We start from the raw sequence: 18,850 nt of genomic DNA, 5'->3' as shown, positions 1-18,850 counted from the left end.
TGTTGTTGTCTGTCAGTCATGGTAATCTTACACCAGAACATGTACCTTGCGGCTGTTTGTTCTGTAATTTGTTGCTGTCCTTGTGCAATGCTTTGTAAGACAATGTAATGTTTACCTGTATGCACTTTATAGGACTCTGTGGACCCATTGTGGTGCCTTATAAATAAAAGATAATGATAATAATGTAATTACCATTCATTGTTATGGTTTAATGAGATTATACTTGTTAGTCAGTCATTTATTGGACCAGTACTATAACAAACTCCAACAAGTTTACCTTCACATTCTCATCCCCACTTATATGCCTATTATCTTGTAATAAATGTTACGTTTTTAAAGTGTCCACTTATGGGGGGTCTTAATTCTGTTGAGGAATCTCACCTCTCCCTGCAATAGTGTGGCCAATACACTCAGGACAAGTTCAAGAGGACTGCAAAGCAGTAGATTCTCAATTAGACTACCACATACAGTATATACAGCTTTCATATTGCCCATCTAACATTGGGCTATTGTGCTGGCTGCCAACTTTGTAGAAACCTGGAAAATGAGGTATGTCCTAATCAAAGTCACTAGATTCCAGACTGGTCAGGGCTGGGCTCATTGTTTTCAATACAGGGGAAGTAAAAATAGACTGTGGATCCCTGTCGAAATATCAATCAATAGCACTAAATTTGCTGATGTTCTTCCTATTCACCCTGGAACCGATGGTGGCTCGGTAAACAGGAGTCCTCTCCTAAGAGGTGACAACTGCACCACCTCCTCTGGGATCCCTGTAACAAAAAGTCCACTAACTTTTTGCCCATTGTTCAATGGCTCCTGAACTAGCTAGCCTAGACTGTCTACCATGGTTTATGGGTAACCCAAGCCATCATTTTAAACCACCTTTATTTTTCTTTTATCTTTTCTTCATCTTCCCACCTTCTTCATTTGCGGTCTTCTTGTTCTTTGTCTTCTTTCTTCAGCACACAGATTCTGAGAACAAAGTATCTAATCTAGACTCTCTTCTGTGCTCTGATTAGTTAAAAGATTTAGCCAATCAGAAAGTGGTAGAGAAAAAATAATTTTCCCTCTTGGTTAGCTTTGTATTATTTCTTTTAACATTCTTTTCATTGGACTATGGACAAGGAATTGAATTGTCTGCATAAAAAGAAGGCTGTAAGTACTTTAGGACTTAAAATTATTTTGAAAATGTGTTTCTCTATTGTACCAGGCTCAGGCAACCTGTGGTTCATCAGTTGTTATGAAACTTCTAGCCGCAGGAAATGAACAATGGACTTGTTCCAAAACAACACGCTGTTGAACTAATAGTATCAGCCTGCCGAGGCTCCCAGGTGCTAATATCAGTAATACCCTAGCTCCCAATGCATAGAGAAATCCCTGACTGACAATTATTAATCATGTCAAGCTCCCACAATCCAAGAGGCTTAGACTGCCAGCAGGCTGCTAGATATTATTAGTACACACTGCTCCCACAGCTGAGGGCTGCAGAGAGGACTTTTTTTTCCCACTGGTCAGGGAAGGGGAGAACTTTCTTTAAGCTTTTTATTTTTATTAGGAAGCACAAGATCACAGAACAATCTCAAGTTCTACCTCTCCTCTCCATTTTCAAAAAATAAGTTCAGAAAAAAAAGGATACCCAACTTTTCTTTAGGTTGAAATCTACCTATTTAAGATTCCCATAAAAATCTGTCCAAAAATAAATAGGTCACCTTGTCAATATCTATAATATATATATCAATCATTTGCAGATTAGTTGTTATATTATCAAAAAGTATTTGCAACTGAACAAAGGAGGTTAAAATGGAAGTCTCAGACAGCACTATACTGATGGCTACCACCATTAGCAAATTCATACACAAGCATACATTATATACAGACACACAAAACATTCATATATGCTCTCATCCACATCCCCTTTAAGGAGTATTTGTAATAAAACAATAATATAAAGTGCAAAATAGTCATAAATAGGTCAAATTTTTTTTAAGTTCAATGTAAAATACACTTCCTTCCATTAATCCTTCAATGTCACGTAGTCCACACACTCTTGTCCAATCATGATTTCAGCCCAAGACGCCTCCCCTTTCTTCAGCTCCACCAATTGAATCTCTCTATCTCTGGACTCAGGTCCCAAATCCTTAAATGAAGTTTTCAGGAATTGGACTGATGTTTGTGCTCCTGATATGATCATAAGCCCTTGTCTTTTGCACATATCACTAGCTAACGATGGACTGTCAATTGCTATCAGTCTAGTAAGGAGATCAAGTGGGAAGCGACAGTTCCGGCTGCTGTATGCATGTGTCAAGGTACAGATTGCTTTGTAGCGGCAACTTGGCAGGTGGCGGTAGAAAGCACAAGCCTGTAGACATTCACATTGGCGAACCAAACGAAAAAGTCGTACAAAGTTATTTTCTAAGTGGGCCCTGTTTATAGCAAGTGCCAGGCGCACTTGTGGAGCATACTGAACACTTTGAGGCAGTTGCAGAACTCTGTTCATGGCATCCAGATTTCCTGTAAAGCATAAAAGGGAGATAGATATTAGAATAAAAAAAAAAAAAAAAATAGTCACACACAAGTTTTATGGTGAAATAATTTTTAATTCACAACAGAAATGATTACTTATCAAACATGCATTTAAAATGCACATGGTAAGAATTGTGTAAGGAATTTATGAACCAAAAGTTCCAATCCATTAAGTATACAATCTCAAAGGGCCCATGAGAGTACAGGAAACTATATCAATGTTAACACAAAACAAAGAGCAGAAGCCTGTCACAACCTAAATGATGTAAAGTATGTGTCATGTGTCCTAATGTCATGCCTTTGATAGCAACATATATGAACTGGTGATGAATTATATTCATCATGTAATAAGTGTCAATGTATGAATATATTAATATAAAGATTATTAAATTGATTGTTAATTATTTTTTATCTATATTTTGGTCTCTATTCTTGTTTATTTTACCAATAAATATAAGTTTACAGTCCTTTACATTTGTGATTTATTTTTCAGAAGGTTTTTAGCTCAATTACCCCTCAGTACATCATATTTACTATTTAGATTAAAGTGTCTCCTACACTCGTATTGCTTTTTTTTATCTTGGTAACTCTCATCACACTAGTTGCCATTTGTTTTCTGAGGCTGGTTCTGAATACTACAACTTTGTGGATGAGGCATAGTACTTTGAGAAGACATTCTTCCATCATTACTAATCAAAACAAACCAGGAGCTGCAGATTACTTGACAACATACTACCTGCCTAGAACAGCTAAAATGTTCTGGGAAAAACAGTTTTATCTACCAACTGCATATAAATAGTGGCTCAGATTTCAATGATATCTGGCATACCATTAATGAATGGTGTCCAAAGATGGTGCCATTCAGAGGCCTCTCTTCCATCATCGCTGTAACAAGGCTAATCAGTGGTATTCTCTGGTTCAAGTGCTGTGCCAGGGTTATCAATATTCATTCACCAGTATTCATATTGGAGGGGATCTTTCACACTGGAGTTGTCATGGAAACCTGATGAAATAATTTTGTTTCTAAAGATCAGGCATCACAGCAGCATAAGTGGATGGAGTAATAGTTAGAAGGGGTTAGAGATGTATATTAAACAAATGTGCTCTGCACTATATACTGGTCACATAGGGGCATAACATGGTTGTCTGTAAAATATGTATACTCGTATCCTGCATGTGAGGAAAAAGGCTTTGCGATATTTCCTATCACTAAATTTGTGTACTGTATCTTTAAATTAATCAAAAAGCCATCTGAGAGAACCAGTGTATGATAAAGACCTTGAAACACTACAAATCTAAAAAGCTCTTACCTAAGTCATATAGAAGAAGAAGAGACTGAAATTCTGCTTGTCTGGAAAATCTCCTACAATCTTGGTAACATTCCATTAGTTCTGCAAAGCTTTCCCGCACCTGGGTTGAGTGCAGCACTTCGTCATAGTCCGCCAATGGCAGGTTCCTCACCCGGTAAGGGACACAAAGCAAGAAGCCAAGACTTCCTTCCAGCACAAGGGCCCCTTCAAGTCCTCTAATTCTCTGCACTGTCAAGTCCTGCCTCACAGCACGTAGCCGGTCAAACACAAAAGAGTAAGCCTGGGCCAAACATGCTGAATCCTTGTCATTGACATTATCCCAAACTTTCATCAACAGATATTGAACGGTTTTCAGAAGAGTTGCAGGAGGTCGTAGTTCCTCTGGAAGGGAGAGTTCTTTCCCAGCTGCAGGGCGGTTGTATTCTTTAACAGTTTTGGTAGGATCAGCAATATGACGACCTCTACCTCTAGGATTCCTGCCTGTACGCGGTACGTTCTGTCTCTCTAACTGGTGCAGACGCCCTTGGCTTTCTCGTTCTCTCCTCTCTCTTTCTGGACACATTTCAAGACATAAACCAACAGGTGGACGTGGAGAGGTGTCCATGGTTCTGAACTGTAGACTACAGTGGTCTGAAGAAAAACAAAGTTAAGCACTGACAAACAAGCCAACTGAACCATATATGAATCCAATAATAACAAGGAAAAGGCTTGTACTGAACTCAAACATAACTGAATAAGAAACCACAATTCCAGAATATAAATGAAAAACAACTTTGTATGAGTAAAAAAGAAAATAGCCACAAAGGGGGAATTCAATTGGCCGCGTTCCGAGTAAAAGTAACGCGGCCTGCGCATTATTACGGTAATGATGCGCTTTATTACTGTTATTACGGTAATAATGCGTGTAAATTGCATCCTGTAATTTACACAGTGTTCCAAGCCAAACAGATCTTTAGATCTGTGCAACTCAGAAAACGAAGAAAATTGTACAAACACACCTCTTTATCTGCCTTATGGGCTGGTTTGCATGATACACTTAAATGTATCAGTCACAGCAGGCCTGTAAAGAATACTGAAAAAATAAATGAAAATAAAAAATAAAAAAAAGTGTGCTCCCCCTCCCACACCAAACAGCTTAACCAACCCTAGTGGTGTTTGGGGGAGCACAATTTTTTTTTTTAATCAGTTTACACCACCAGAAAGCTCCTGCAAAATATACGGCTCCTAGAGATCTATTTGCGTCTGCTTTCAACACTAGTTAGTTAGTTAATATATATATATATATATATATATATATATATATATATATATATATATATATATATATATATATATATATATACATATATATACACATACACACACACACATAGAATCCAGCAAGCCCTGCAGGTTACAATTACAAATGTAATTGTAAATTACGACATAGTTGATTGATGAATTTACAGCATTGGCATTGTATTTTATGACCGCAAAAGGGTCAGTGTTTTGGTTTTTTTTGGTTTGTTTTTGTTTAATGACCTTTTACAGTCAAACTTCACTGGTAAGATGTGGTAGTCACAATGCAATAGTATCTACATAACCTCCATAAACGGCAACTATCCGAAATTTTTATACTCACCTATAAAAAATATTGACCATCTGCATATGACAAACAGTTATCACAGTACACGAGACTACAACAATGCTCCCGTAATGTTTGACAGCGAAGTGTTTCCAGCAATTGTTTTGAACCGTTGGGCACGGTGCTCTACAATTATGTGCAGTCCCAAACAGTCCACTTGTGGTGACATAACAAACATACTACCTAGGAAAACCCATGAGAGCTACAGTTACATTATTATAGAAGTACATAAGGGCCTGGTGGATAAACCCCCTCTATAAACTATAACGGGGATGGGAGGTATTATGGCTGTCCTCCAACATCCGGGTCTCCATGCCTACCTTCCAACCTGTACTGTGCTAACTCTGCCTCTCATGGACCACTGTGACTGGTGTACTTCCTGTCTCCCGGCATGCCGTCTGCTCGCCCATGTCTGGGTACTGTCCCAGCATGCACCGGGCTTCGTTTCCATGGTTTTTTCCATGGACAAGTAATTGTAAGTCCGTATTGACGTGAAGATGTCCTGTGTGACACAGTGGTGTCTGTGACGAGACATGTGTAGGACAGGCCGCTTACTACATATCTCCCGCTGTTGTCTGCGCTCCTTATAGTTCCTGGCTGTCATTTGCTGGTTTAAGTTAAAATTAGAATGATGGTACCAACATGTTCTGTTCAAGCACCTATCTCGGATATACAGGGTGGTGCTTCTTCGATTACGCAGCCAATGTCTCTGGTCATTGTATTATATTTACGTGCAAAGCACTTATCTATTGTCTCTTACACCGTATGGAATCATGAATATCCTGCCAACCAGATAACGCTGCTATATAGAAATAGGGGTTTGTATAGAGGGACATCTGCCCCTCTGGCCGGTCCCATAGTGGGCCGGGGCACTGGGCTAATTGCATTTTTTACTTTAAAATAAGCTTCTGAGCCCCCTGGGCTAAAATTTGTAAATTTCTCAGCCCTCACCTGAGAATAGTTGGAAAGAAAACAAAAAAGGACGTACTAAAAGGAGTGACAGCTTCAGTCTGCTGAAAGAAATGCCAATAGACTTAATATAATAGCAAATAGAAATTTTATGTATATAAAAAAAACCAATCTTATTCTACTTAATTATATCTTCCACACACTTATTGCTAAGGTACTTGGTCATATTTTACATGTGCAATGACATGGAATCACGGCCGATTACTATGGAATGACAGCTGTTTTATACGCCATGTCAATGCAGAAATATCAGTAAAAACTTGCATTTCTCCCATAAAAACACCCCTATTTCTCCCAGATCCCCTAATCCCACACACTAATCCCTTTGCAAATGCGCTCTACCACACCTGTACCCCACCACACAAGTGTCATAATATGGAATGATTGACGATTATTATGGAATGACATGTTTTATATGCCTTCTGAATGACAGGAATATATTGGAGGCAATAGTATCGTAAAAGGAATAAAATACACGGAAATGCAGGTACTCACACAATTCTGGAATAAGGTCCATTGTTTTAGAAGCTCTAGTTAGCAGCAAACCATAAATGGTCAATATCCAGTTGAAACGTCATTACCATTGGCCATCCAGAGAAGGGTTAGATCCAAACAATATGGTTAAGACAGGCAACTATCAATGAACAGTCCGAGTCAGGCAAAGGTCAGAACATGGCAAGGATGACAGTATCAATTGGGACTTCCTTCCATTTCCATGCAAGCTCATCTTTTATGACTTTGTTAGGTTCTCACTGATGTTATTTGTTGCCTTTGTGTCATTTTGACACGCAGCATATTTGCAAGTATTAAACTTTGCTGAATTTTTACAATGCAGACCTTTAATTGTGTATCAAAGTAGCTTTTGAAAGTTTCACTCCATTGCATGCTAAACTTTTTGTATGTATTGTGAAACAATTCAGGACTGTCTGTATTTAGCAATTGGGCAACATGATTCTTTAAAACTTTTAAGTCATCATTTTTTTTAATTTATTTTTTTCCCCCGCTTTCTTATCCAGATGCAAACATCTGACAAAATATGGTTAGTGCAGAAGATGTGACATTTTAGGAAAGTAGGTCTGCAGAGTCTTCACAATACCCCATTCCCTGTCTGTGACAATGAGAACTCGTGTGATCTTATGCCCATCCAAACGCTTGAGACATAAAAAGTCTTGATGGTAAGATTTGAATTTCTTTTCATAAAAAAGAAAAGCTACTGGGAATATTGGATTATTACATAATTTAATATTTCTCATCACAAATGTAGATAAGTAGCCATTGCCAATATTGAAAGTAGTATCATAGGATAGTAGCTGGGGTAATGTTATATCTTTATTTGATATAGAGATAAGTTCATCTGCTTCTTTATTGATATCTGGATGTCCAAATGAAACTACAAGATCTGGCATAAGTACAACATGTGTTATGTAATCTTTAAGGTGGGCTGATAGCTCAATTAGGCAAAAAAATCAATCATTACTGATGCATTTTTTTCTTACGCTCTAATAAGAAATATTTTGTAACTGTTTTAGGTTCCTTGGACATTCAACTGCCATGTGTTTGTCAGTGCCAATAAGTCAGTGTACACTTTGCAGACATTTGTAGTTTCATTGGTCCTTTCTTTAATTCAACAGACTCTCTTATTTCTTTGATGGCACTTTTCATTGTGGTAGTAAATGGTTTCTTGGTACCTGTATTTTTGCTATTTCCATGGCAAGAAGTATGGTACAGTGTTTCATCTCCCAAATAATGTAAAATGAAAAGCTTTTTTGATTCTCTGCATTCCCTCAAGAAATATACATATTACGAAAGCTATGAAGGGAGTTTTTCTTTTTTTCCTTTTGGGTCCTTTAAATAGTAGTATCTCTTCAGTACAACGGGAGGATTTGTGCGATAAGCATGAAAATTTGAACCTTTAGATATCCATTGTCGAAGCCAAATAATTGGATATGGTATTTTCAAATTGATTGTCTTTGTCAGAAAATATGCGAAGCACGCTGGAAGAGCGTATTTAACCACAAACACGTGCGAACACTTGTACACACATTTACACAAACACATACACTTATAATTAGTTTACCTTAAAAATAGTTCCAACACAGTCATTTATAATGAAATGTAGCAGAGTTTATAGTTAAATATAGTAATGTTAAATACACTTTAGTGAGATCTAAGGTTCAGGATACATGAGACATATCTTGTCTAGTATCATTCTAATCCCCTATTTATTCTCAGATGCCCGGTTCTATCGGATAGAAGATCGCACCTTGCATATGCAAGTTATGGATTATAGGGAATAAATGATCAGAATGGTATTGTGTGTGTAATGCAAATTGACCCGTTTGAACCAGCTTTCGGCGGGAAGATTAGTATGCATCGGTTGGAGAGCTGACCACCACCCTTGGAGGGCATCGTTTGAACTGCCCAATGACCTGCATTATACTGGACTGTCCTGTAGCCTGAACATATGGAAACTTGCCAAATCATCTCTATTGTTTTCACTGTATCACTAACTGTATATAAGTAAAAGCTCTGGGGCCAGCAGGCAGTCTTTTTGACCACAGCCTTCAGGACTGAATGACTGTATGCTGGATCCAGGGCGCCTGCGTATGTAATCGGATGTACTTATTCTATTGAACTGTTACTCTGCAACTTTTTGTTATTAAACCGCATTGTGAGTTGGAACCACACTATTTGAAGTGGACAATTTTCATTGAATAGCGACTAGACGACCATAACACTATCTATACTGATAAAAACGAAAGTCAAGTTTCTGATCATGGTCAGAAGAAGAGGGCGAGTATAGAAACACTTCTCCTTTTGGTTGTATAGGTGGTATTGAGATGATTTGTTTTTTATTCAAAGTATCGGGAATGCTTCTGTGATAGATAAGTTTGTATGTTGGCCATACAAGTAAGCATTTTCAGAATAAGACATGGTACACCATATACAATATATAAATTAAATTATTGTCTGTCTTTTTAAAAAAACAAAAGAAAAAAACTATTGAAATAAGCTATATAAGCTCTTCTGTTCCTCCAATGCTGTGAAGTGAATTATAATAAGCATCTACCTTTTCCAGAGTTGAGGTCTCCCTTAAGTTACACTGAGTGAGTGTGTGGATGCACACTAACCTCTTCTGTCGAGTAAACTGAAGTGTAGAGGTAAACTCTGAGCACAGCAAATTGATACAAAGTATTTAAGTGGACCCAGAATCTTATGCTTATCAGTTTGTGTGAAGGTGATCTTTTGTCCATGATCAAATGCTTTTCTCTTTTTTAAGAAACACATAAAGATGTGAATTGGACTTCTGAAACTGAACTTCTAAAATCCTCACATGTATACTGATTTTTGCAAAAACCAATAAGTGTAAAAAAAAATCCCTTGTTAACATGATTTTTTTTTAAAAAAAAAATCTCATAACTGTCCTGTGATTTTAGGAGACTTGCCAGCCATTAGACACAGTCCTGACACTCAGGAGGTATGTCCTGCAGAGGTTGTGGGATGAGGGGGTTGTAGAGCATCCAAGTGCTTCAAAAGCACCAGGCATGCCACTGACGGCTTGACATGCCCCTTGGCGTGACCCGCCACTCCTCTGGCAGTTATGGATTATAGGTGCAGTAAAAAGTACAGCTTAGTTTTATCATTGAAGCGGCTGAAATGTCTATGTAACAGAGGCAACATTAGTGATGTTACTTATATGAAATCTCAACAGATAATAGAGAAAATGTAATGTCATGGGGGGTCTTAAAAAGCCAACACCTAAAGATGGTCCATGTTGATATGCATTACATATAGAGATGCTCAGGCTCGGTTCCCCGAGAACTAAACACACCCGAACGTAGCAGATCCGAGTACCGAGCCGAGCCTGCTAAATACTTTTGCGCGCCCTCGGAATTGAAAATGAGGCAAAACGTCATTGTTACGACGTCAGAACTCGCGAGTTTTGGATTCTATAAGTACTGCCCTCCACGGCTATCCAGCGCCATTTCACAGAGGGACACAGAAGGGGCAGCACAGTTCTTGGTAGTCTCTAGAGCAGTTGGGCAACGTCATAGATAGAAAAGAAAGAGGAGGGGTAGCAGTGTTCTTCAAAGTCTCCAGTGACATTCAGGAGAGCTCCATTGCTAATTGTCATTGCTGAAATAGAAATACTAGGGTTGGCAGGCTTGGTCTTTTGAATTTGCAGTCAAATTGTACAGTGTTATCAAAATGGATTCATAGCAGTACACAGAAGAGCAGGAGCACCAAGCAGCTGCTGGCACCAGTCATGATGATGGTAATCCCTCTACGTCATCTGGTAAAGCCTATGTTAAAATGCATAGTGTTTGTAAGTCAGGGAAACAAAAAATGTAAAAAAACACCTTTCACCTTGGTCAAGAAAAAAAAACCTGTAATCCAGGCTATCTGCAGAAAAAAATAAAATTGCCAACATGCCATTCTACACACGCAGTGGCAAGGAAAGAATGAGGCCTTCGCCTTTCTCTATGAGTGCTAGTTCTGGAACTGTCACTGAGGCATCTTCTTGTAAGGTCACTCGTGACCAAGGCCGAGCTGGAAGAAAACCATAAGGCATTAGAGGAAAATGTATGTTCAGATTCAAAAATGACACAAATCACTGAGGAGAGTCTATCCACGAGTGCTATGTGTAATCCTGACCATTCTGATAGTGTACCCATAAAGAAAGCCCCTTTCAGCATTTCTGCAGATGTTTGCTGTAGAATTACATCAGTTATCCAAGGAATGGTCGGAGCGATCAAATGCACCATAAATGATTTCATGATCCAAGGACAATTCCATCTTGCACCACTATTCTTTTCTGCCACTGCTGTCTGGCAATGTTTCCTAGATGTGCTATGAACTGCCATGTTTTTGTGTCATTGCTCTGTCGCTTAGCATCTCTCGCACTATAAATATGACATATTAACATAGTAGCAAGTTATATGTACATTTATAAAGTTTATCCTAAACTTTATGATAATTCCATGGCATGCCCTGTCCACATGCTTGGATTTGTAGTTCCACATCAGGAGGCAGAACATATTTGGACTTGGTAGTTTTTCAATTGCTAGATTAAGGTTATATTATCTTAAGTACAACATAGGGCTCTCTTTTCTGATAAGATTGCAATGTAATGCAAACAGAGCTGCAAGTAACATGGTAACCAACTGATCTTAATTGTACAAGATAAGACCCCTTACCCAAGTGTAATATAATAACGCTGACTGTCTGACCCAAGAAATTATTTTATTAGGGACTTTTCATGACTCTGATGTACCTATGCAACTTGTAGTAATGTAGTGGGGTACATATGTGGGAGAGCGTATGTGCAAAGGGTTTATTGTGTGGGATTAGGGGATCTGGGTCAAATAGGGGTGTTTTTATGGGAGAAATGCAAGTTTTTACTGATATTTCTGCATTGACATGGCGTATAAAGCAACAGTCATTCCATAGTAATCGGCTGTCATTCCATGTAATTCCACAAGTAAGACATGACCAAGTACCATAGCAATAAGTATGTGTAAGATATAATTAAGGAGTATAAGATTTTTTTTAAATATACATAAAACTTAAATTTTCTATCATAGTAGTCTATTGGCATTCCTTTTAGCAGACTGAAACTGTCATCCCTTTTAGTAGGTCCCAAAACAAAAGCCCTAGATCTTGCAATAACTGGAGTTTTTGCCTGATTAAAAGCTTTTCTCTATTTGTCTGTAAAAACCATCAGCGGCAATAGCTTTTGCCAGTGGCCTACAGTGAAGCTCCCCCGCGCAAAGCTTGGGGAAGCCTATTTAGCATGTACAGTCTTATCTTAGGATGTCTATTGCAGTGGCTCCCTTTAGGAAAAAATCTTATTTAAATAATGCATTTTCTCCTTTTTAAGTTTATTTTTTATGTCTGTGTTTTACAAATGTATTTTTTGTCTTTGTTTTTCCTTTTGTTTGGCAAAAGTGGAATTGCAAGTCCAAGTTTGTGCTGATGGTCCTAACATTGCGCGAGAAAGTGGTAAGTCCTCTTACTGCATCCAGCCATTATCACTAAGGAGCCGGGACAAAATAAGCCCCATACCCAGCCCACAGACAAGCAAATTTGGACTGGTTCCAAGAAGATTGGATATATAAATGACAGTGACAAATCAAACCTTACATCCGATACGAGATTTCACACCTAGGGGAGAATTCAATTGACCGCAAGTTTTATTTATTTATTTATTTAACGCGTTTTTTTTTATACAATTTTACCTACAATTCAATTCCAATTTTAACGCAGGTTTTTTTTCCATCAAACGGTCCTATCGCGCTCCAGTAGAAGGTCTATTGAAAGTGTAGGGTGGGTGAGAACCCGCCGCGTTAAAAGCTATTCAATTGTTTTTTAACGCGGCGCATTAAACAGGCTTATATGCTGTTTTATCTCGCACCTCTTTGGGGTGTGCTAAAAATAAAAAACCTAAGAAAACTATTTGAAATCATGTAATAATGAAAAGAAAAAGATAAACTATGTTTATCAGTAATGCATAACATAAAAAAGTTGATTTTATTTGGAAAAAACCCCCCCAAAAAATAAAAAAAAATCACTAACTATATGTATGTATGTTTTTTGTACTAATATGTATGTACTAATGTGTTTTGACAAGGTATAGATGATTGTATAGTAAAAAATAGTGAAATAAAAAAATATGGAAAGGTCTTGTAATGCAATCCAATGTATGCCAATCCTTTTTTTTTTATTTATACATGACCGCGTTAAACCCTTCCCTTCACTCCCCTAAAAATTTGCAAGCACCAATGATTAATGCGCGGGAGCGTTACCTCTTTTTCAATTAAATTGCACGAGTTTTAACGCTGCGTTAACTAAAAACGGTCGCTATTGCAGTTAAAAACCCGCACAGGATTTTTTTTTTTAACGCTGCAAGGATAAACACAAAACTCTCGGTCAATTGAATTCCCCCTCCCTTTTGTCTAGATTAATATCCATCTCTTCCAAATTCTTGCCTTTGAATTAAGTCAGTCTACCTCTCGAGAGCCATTACATGTTTGATCTTGGCAAGTTGATGGGTGCATTCTGTGAAGCGCACCTTCTGTAATACATCATGAAGTTGTGCCCAAGGATGTCTGCCAATTGATTCAATTCTGTGTCTTTTAGGTCGAGAACCTGTGACAAAAATAGCTTCGTGGAAGACAGTGTTTGGGAATTTTTGGCTTCAAATTCCGGAGCAAAAAGGCGTAAGCAATAGGAGCCTTTGAAATGTGATAACGCAGCAGGTCTGGCAAACATGTAAACACTTTCAGTGGCCCTCCACATTCTTCACACTTCTCTGCAAGAAATTCCATTGTGCTTTGCATTGCTGGTGTCGGCAGGTTTGGAACTTTTCTCCCTCATTTTCCTTGGATTTCAATCCTTGTACCAGCAGAGCTTCTTCTCAAACTTGAAAAGCGCTAGGGCAACATCTTCATGGAGATCCAAAGTATCTATCAAATAAATGATAGTCAACAGCATCTTCAAAACTTCTTCTCTTTTTCGATTGAATAAGTTCACCTGGGAGTCTTGAATATACCAGTCTCATGGTCATAGCTAGTCTCACAGCTGGCTACATGCAAAAAATTTGATGGAATGGTAAAGTCTTCCACTCTTTCCAAAGGGGTAGCTCTTCTGACATTTAACGGTAGCCTTCCCATTTCTCGAAGTCTCTGACGGATGTACCCATGTTTGATGCAGCTGTCCTTTTTAACTGAGTAAAATTTCATCATGTCATTCAAGAGCTTCCAAAAGCCACCTTTTAAGTCGGGTAGATCAGGCTGAGCAAAGGCACACAGAGACTGGACTTTTTGCCAGGTTTGGGTTTGTCACACCTTTCGTTTATCTTACATTTCTTCATGTCTCGCCACAGGTATTTTCTTGCAAACAAGCCTGTGCGTGAATCCCTTGGGGACCATGTATTTGTCTGGTTGTTTGCATGGAATCAGAACACTGCATCCAGTCCTTCCAAGCAACTTCAATGTCATTATGGTGAAAATGCTCAATATGTCAGGTTATTTTTGAGACAGTTTTCTCACAGTATAGATAGTACTGCTTTTGTATATGCTCTTTCTTTTTTATTTTTTTTATTTTATATGCGCTGGATGCATCCGCTTTTTGTCCATCTGTGTTTAAAGCACCGCTGCCAACAGGTCGAGAATCCTTGTGTTTCGGAACGAGTCTCTGTGTTCTTTCATTTTGTTCCACTACCTTGCAATGGTACATCACCACTGCAGTTGCTGGTGTCCGAACCACTCTCCTCTGAAGGGTCATGGACATATTCAGCTCCACTGATCTCCAGCCTATAATCGAAGACACCACCACCAGCTGTGCCATATCTGACTGTCCCTACTCTTCTTTCAGCAGGAGAGGGCTGTAATAGTCTCTCTAATTCTTATTATGTGTAAATAGATGGGAAAGTAGCAATCCCCTCTTCTGGCGTATTCAAGCAAAATTATATATGAGCCTGCAGTTCCACTGACAGCCAGTCTTGCACGCACTTTCTCCTCCATGGCAAACGCACACACTTTTGGTCTGACAAAAGTGACTTTGGTATACCAGATTTTGATGCTGAACATATTAGCAAGTTCTCCTCCATTGACTAGCATTAGTCCGTTTCGTTGGGACCTCCATTTTTGTCCCCACAGTGTTGGTGTGTAAACAGATCATTGTCCCCACAAGTATACACACACACACATCTAGTGGTGCTCTAGGGATGTAAAATTATTCAAGTTAACAATATCTGAACAGACCGAAGTTCTAATTGAAAGTGACCATTTGCCCTCCATTTAATCAGCCCAATTGTCAATCAAAAGAGCATGCATACTAGTAAGGAACAATCTGGTAACATTTACACTGATCTTTCAGATGGGCTCCCAATCAAAAAATACATGTATGTTGCTCAACTTCTAAATGCATTATTATTGGTTTCTGATGTTACTAACATTAAATGCAAACTGTTTCTTGTAGTGTCTAATATCATGAGTTGGTACAATATATGTGGACGTGGCAAAATGCCCTTTATGCCAAGTGACCTTACACCAGTCATTTAGGACACATTATTCACCATCTGGCACTGTGTACCCAGTGCTGGGAAACTATGCATTTAATGATTGCTTCTATGCAAAGCTAGTTGAGAGGGCATGCGCAGTGTTGTTTGATGGGCTCCGCACCCCATCTGAGTCTACTGCTGAGAATAAGTCAAGCAGACCCAGTACTCAAGAGGAGGAAACTGGCCCCTCATATGTGATAAATGTCCCAAATGTGATTTATAGAAGGGGTCATGGAGAACGTTGGGGGTGTTGAGGAGTGATGAACAGGGAAAGGTATTATCACCTCTAGCTCAAAACTTGCATACAACTGGCAGGCCATGAGTTGGCTAGATGAATACTCAAAGGAGGAAAGGACCAAGCCTTCCCATTGTTACTAGAAGTGTAGATCCTTCTACAAAGGCTGCAGAGGCTCTGGTCGAGAAACCATACAGTTACCAGTGAAGTACCCCTGGGATTTATACTTGAACCACTGCTTTTTAATATCTTTATTAGTGACATTGCAAATGGTATTGAAAGTAAAGTATGACTTTCTGTAGATGACCTAAAGATATGCATACAAAGAGGAAATTATGTCGCACTAGTAGATACATTTTTTTTATATTTTTTATATATAGACTTTAAATTCTCCCAATGTTTTATATTACTCTTTATCAAAACATCAATATAATTTGGTAAACAAGAGGGTGCAACAATCAGTGTAAATAGCCGTATCAATTGAGAAAGAAAAAAGACGCTGAATTAATGTTGGTGCACTCTTAAAGTCTCAAAGTTATATAACAAATTGATTAATGAGATCAAAATATGAATATTAAAACATAACTTTTATGGTCAGATAAAATAAACATTAGAATTAATTTATTTATTTATAAACTATTATTTTATTATGTTATAATTTTTGTATAAAAACAGTGAAATATAAGTGAGATATGTGAAATAAAATTGATAAAAGAAAGGCTGTGTGTGACTTGATACTCTGATCGGTCTAAATAGGTTGGTGTATATATATGAGAATAGAGGAAGACTGTCAATATAACATAGTCCTTATAAAATAAACCCATAATATTCAGTAAGATATCCAGAACCTATTAACATTGAATATTCAATCCCCTTATAGTTACAATTGTAACTGTAATGGTTACAAAAGAACAAGCTGAATTTATTAGTAGCTATTTGCATTGAGAGCTGGCATATGTCCAAGATATTTCTACAATGAATTAATGATATGGGATAATCCCTTTTAATGCTACTACAATTAGAAAAATAAAAAAGGAATTGATCTATTAAGCATCTGAATTGTTCAAAAATGTATGTGATTGAAATAATCTGGGATGCTGATCTTTCCCTGCTCAGATTTGAATACCCTTCTAATTCAAGGCAGCTAATAGCTATCTGTCTATCTGGAATAATCAGCTATCAATCCAAGACTTCTCCCGTGTTGCCCCCCTTCACTGGAACGACCTCCCTCGCTCCATCCGTCTCTCTCCCAATCTGTGCTCCTTCAAACGGGCACTTAAAACTCACCTGTTCCTCAAGGCCTACCAACCATCCATTTAACCCCTCATCTCTTCTGCTCATCCTCCCTTGACCCCTCATCTCTCTCCCCTTTGATTCACTGGCCCCCTTTTGTGCCTGACTTTGTTTACCCTCCCTTAGGATGTAAGCTCGAATGAGCAGGGCCCCTCTCCCCTCCTGTCTTCATACCTGTTCTTCTGCTCCGTCTCTACTGTATCTGCCCTCCCGGAGTTTCTGAAGTACTGGTACTGTGTGTTTATTGTTCTGTACTGTTCTACCCTGTATAGTCTACTGTATAGTCTACTGTTTGTACTATGTGCAGCGCTGCGGAAACCTTGTGGCGCCCTACAAATAAACGATAATAATAATAATAATAATATTATTGAATCCCCACCACCACCGAAGTGGCCGATAGGTACAGTTTGCTAGACAGTCATTTATATATTACTAAAGGAATGAAAATCGCTATATTGTAATTTGACAGGTGATGTCACACACCGCTCAAACGCAAACGTGCGTTTCACTGTGAAAGCGTGTGTGTGTGTGTGTAGAGTTTCTTTGCTAATATTCTGATAAATATCCTCCTTTAATGAATATTTAGCCTCCACTATGTTCAGTAGTTGTCTTTCTCTAGTGAGCATTCCTCACATTTTAGAGCTTTTAAGACTTCAGGTGGTTTAAAAAATCAGGCAGCAGTCTGGGCCTTTACTCGCTCTTGGGGAGGCATGGGTTCCTGCTGTCTACTGACCTACAGTACAAATACTTGATAGCTTATTTGTACACTGAAATTTAAAGTTGATATTTGTGTGCTACATGAAAAAACAGTAAGTATTTAACTTATGTGCAAAACAGAATACAAATTTGCACCCCTTGCATTGTAACATGGTTTTGTCCAGGAGACTGAAATAAGAAGTTTCTTAAGTTAAGATCCTTAATGAATCAGGCCTCTAATTATTCCAGGTTAGCAAAGAAAAGCCTCATAAATATGTATTAAACTCTGTGTGTGTATATATTAGAGATGGGCAGGCTCGGTTCCCAGAGATCCGAACCCACCCGAATTTTGCCTATTCGAGTACCGAGCCGAGCAGGCTCTGTACTCTCCCGCCCGTTTGGAAACTAAATCGAGGAAAAACGTCATCGTGACGTCGTCGGATCTCGGGGCTCGGTTCTCGCAATATTTGAAATGCATAAATACACGCCTCCACAGCAATCCTTTGCCATTTGACAGAGAGAGAGAGCAGGGTTAGGCCACAGGCTGTATTAGAGCAGGGACAGAGCAATAATTGTATACCTTATTCATTCTATTATTATTTCAATTCTGATACCAATTCTATTAGCAATTGTTAGAGGAAGATAGAGGAGGCTTTTTTCCCCCCAATATATTGCACTACAAGTGCTTTGGGGTGTCCCATATTCCACAGTGTGAAACAATAATTTTTCTGGCTGCCAAAAGTCATATTTAGCAGCAGTATCTATACAATATTTTGCACTACAAGTGGTTTGGGCTCATTAAAATGGATTCGAAGCAGTCCACATATGAGCAGAATCAGCAAGCAGGTGCTGGCACCAGTCCTGATGGTAGTGTTCCCAGTACGTCATCTGGTAAAGACTATGTAAAAGTACATAGTCTTTTTAAATTAGAGAAAAAAACACACACAAAAAATAAATACCGTGTTGAAGTGAAAAAGAAGTGTAACTGAGGAAAAGTTAACTGCCGATAAAAAAAATTTGCCAACATGCCATTCTACATACGCAGTGGCAAAGAAAGAATGAGGCCTTCACCTTTCTCTGTTAGTGGCAGATCAAAAAATGTTACTGAGCCTTCTTCTTGTACGGTCACTCGTGAC

At 38.5% G+C, this 18,850-nt stretch overlaps 1 protein-coding gene and 1 long non-coding RNA gene across 3 annotated transcripts; one reads left to right on the top strand and one right to left on the bottom strand.

Annotated features, from left to right (window-relative positions):
• Positions 1 to 1,968: 1,968 nt before the first annotated feature.
• On the bottom strand, positions 1,969 to 5,864 carry SAC3D1 (SAC3 domain containing 1). 2 transcript variants are annotated; one of them, XM_075187795.1, is made up of 4 exons: positions 5,778 to 5,846; positions 5,455 to 5,640; positions 3,834 to 4,463; positions 1,969 to 2,511 (listed from the first exon to the last, which is right to left on the bottom strand). In XM_075187795.1, exons 3-4 carry the CDS (start codon positions 4,435 to 4,437, stop codon positions 2,015 to 2,017), a joined length of 1,101 nt encoding a protein of 366 aa, XP_075043896.1. In that variant the 5' UTR covers positions 4,438 to 4,463; positions 5,455 to 5,640; positions 5,778 to 5,846; the 3' UTR covers positions 1,969 to 2,014. The 2 variants fall into 2 exon arrangements, with proteins under 2 accessions (XP_075043896.1, XP_075043897.1); XM_075187796.1 differs by lacking the exon at positions 5,455 to 5,640 and having other exon boundaries at positions 5,778 to 5,864.
• On the top strand, positions 5,835 to 9,113 carry LOC142103676 (uncharacterized). The gene is made up of 3 exons (XR_012679415.1): positions 5,835 to 5,932; positions 7,443 to 7,601; positions 8,659 to 9,113. It is a non-coding gene; the product is annotated as an uncharacterized LOC142103676 (long non-coding RNA).
• Positions 9,114 to 18,850: the final 9,737 nt, after the last annotated feature.

The sequence above is a fragment of the Mixophyes fleayi genome, chromosome 10 (genome assembly GCF_038048845.1).
Source record: "Mixophyes fleayi isolate aMixFle1 chromosome 10, aMixFle1.hap1, whole genome shotgun sequence".
Lineage (NCBI taxonomy): Eukaryota > Metazoa > Chordata > Amphibia > Anura > Limnodynastidae > Mixophyes > Mixophyes fleayi.
This window is presented reverse-complemented; position numbering and strand designations above follow the sequence as displayed.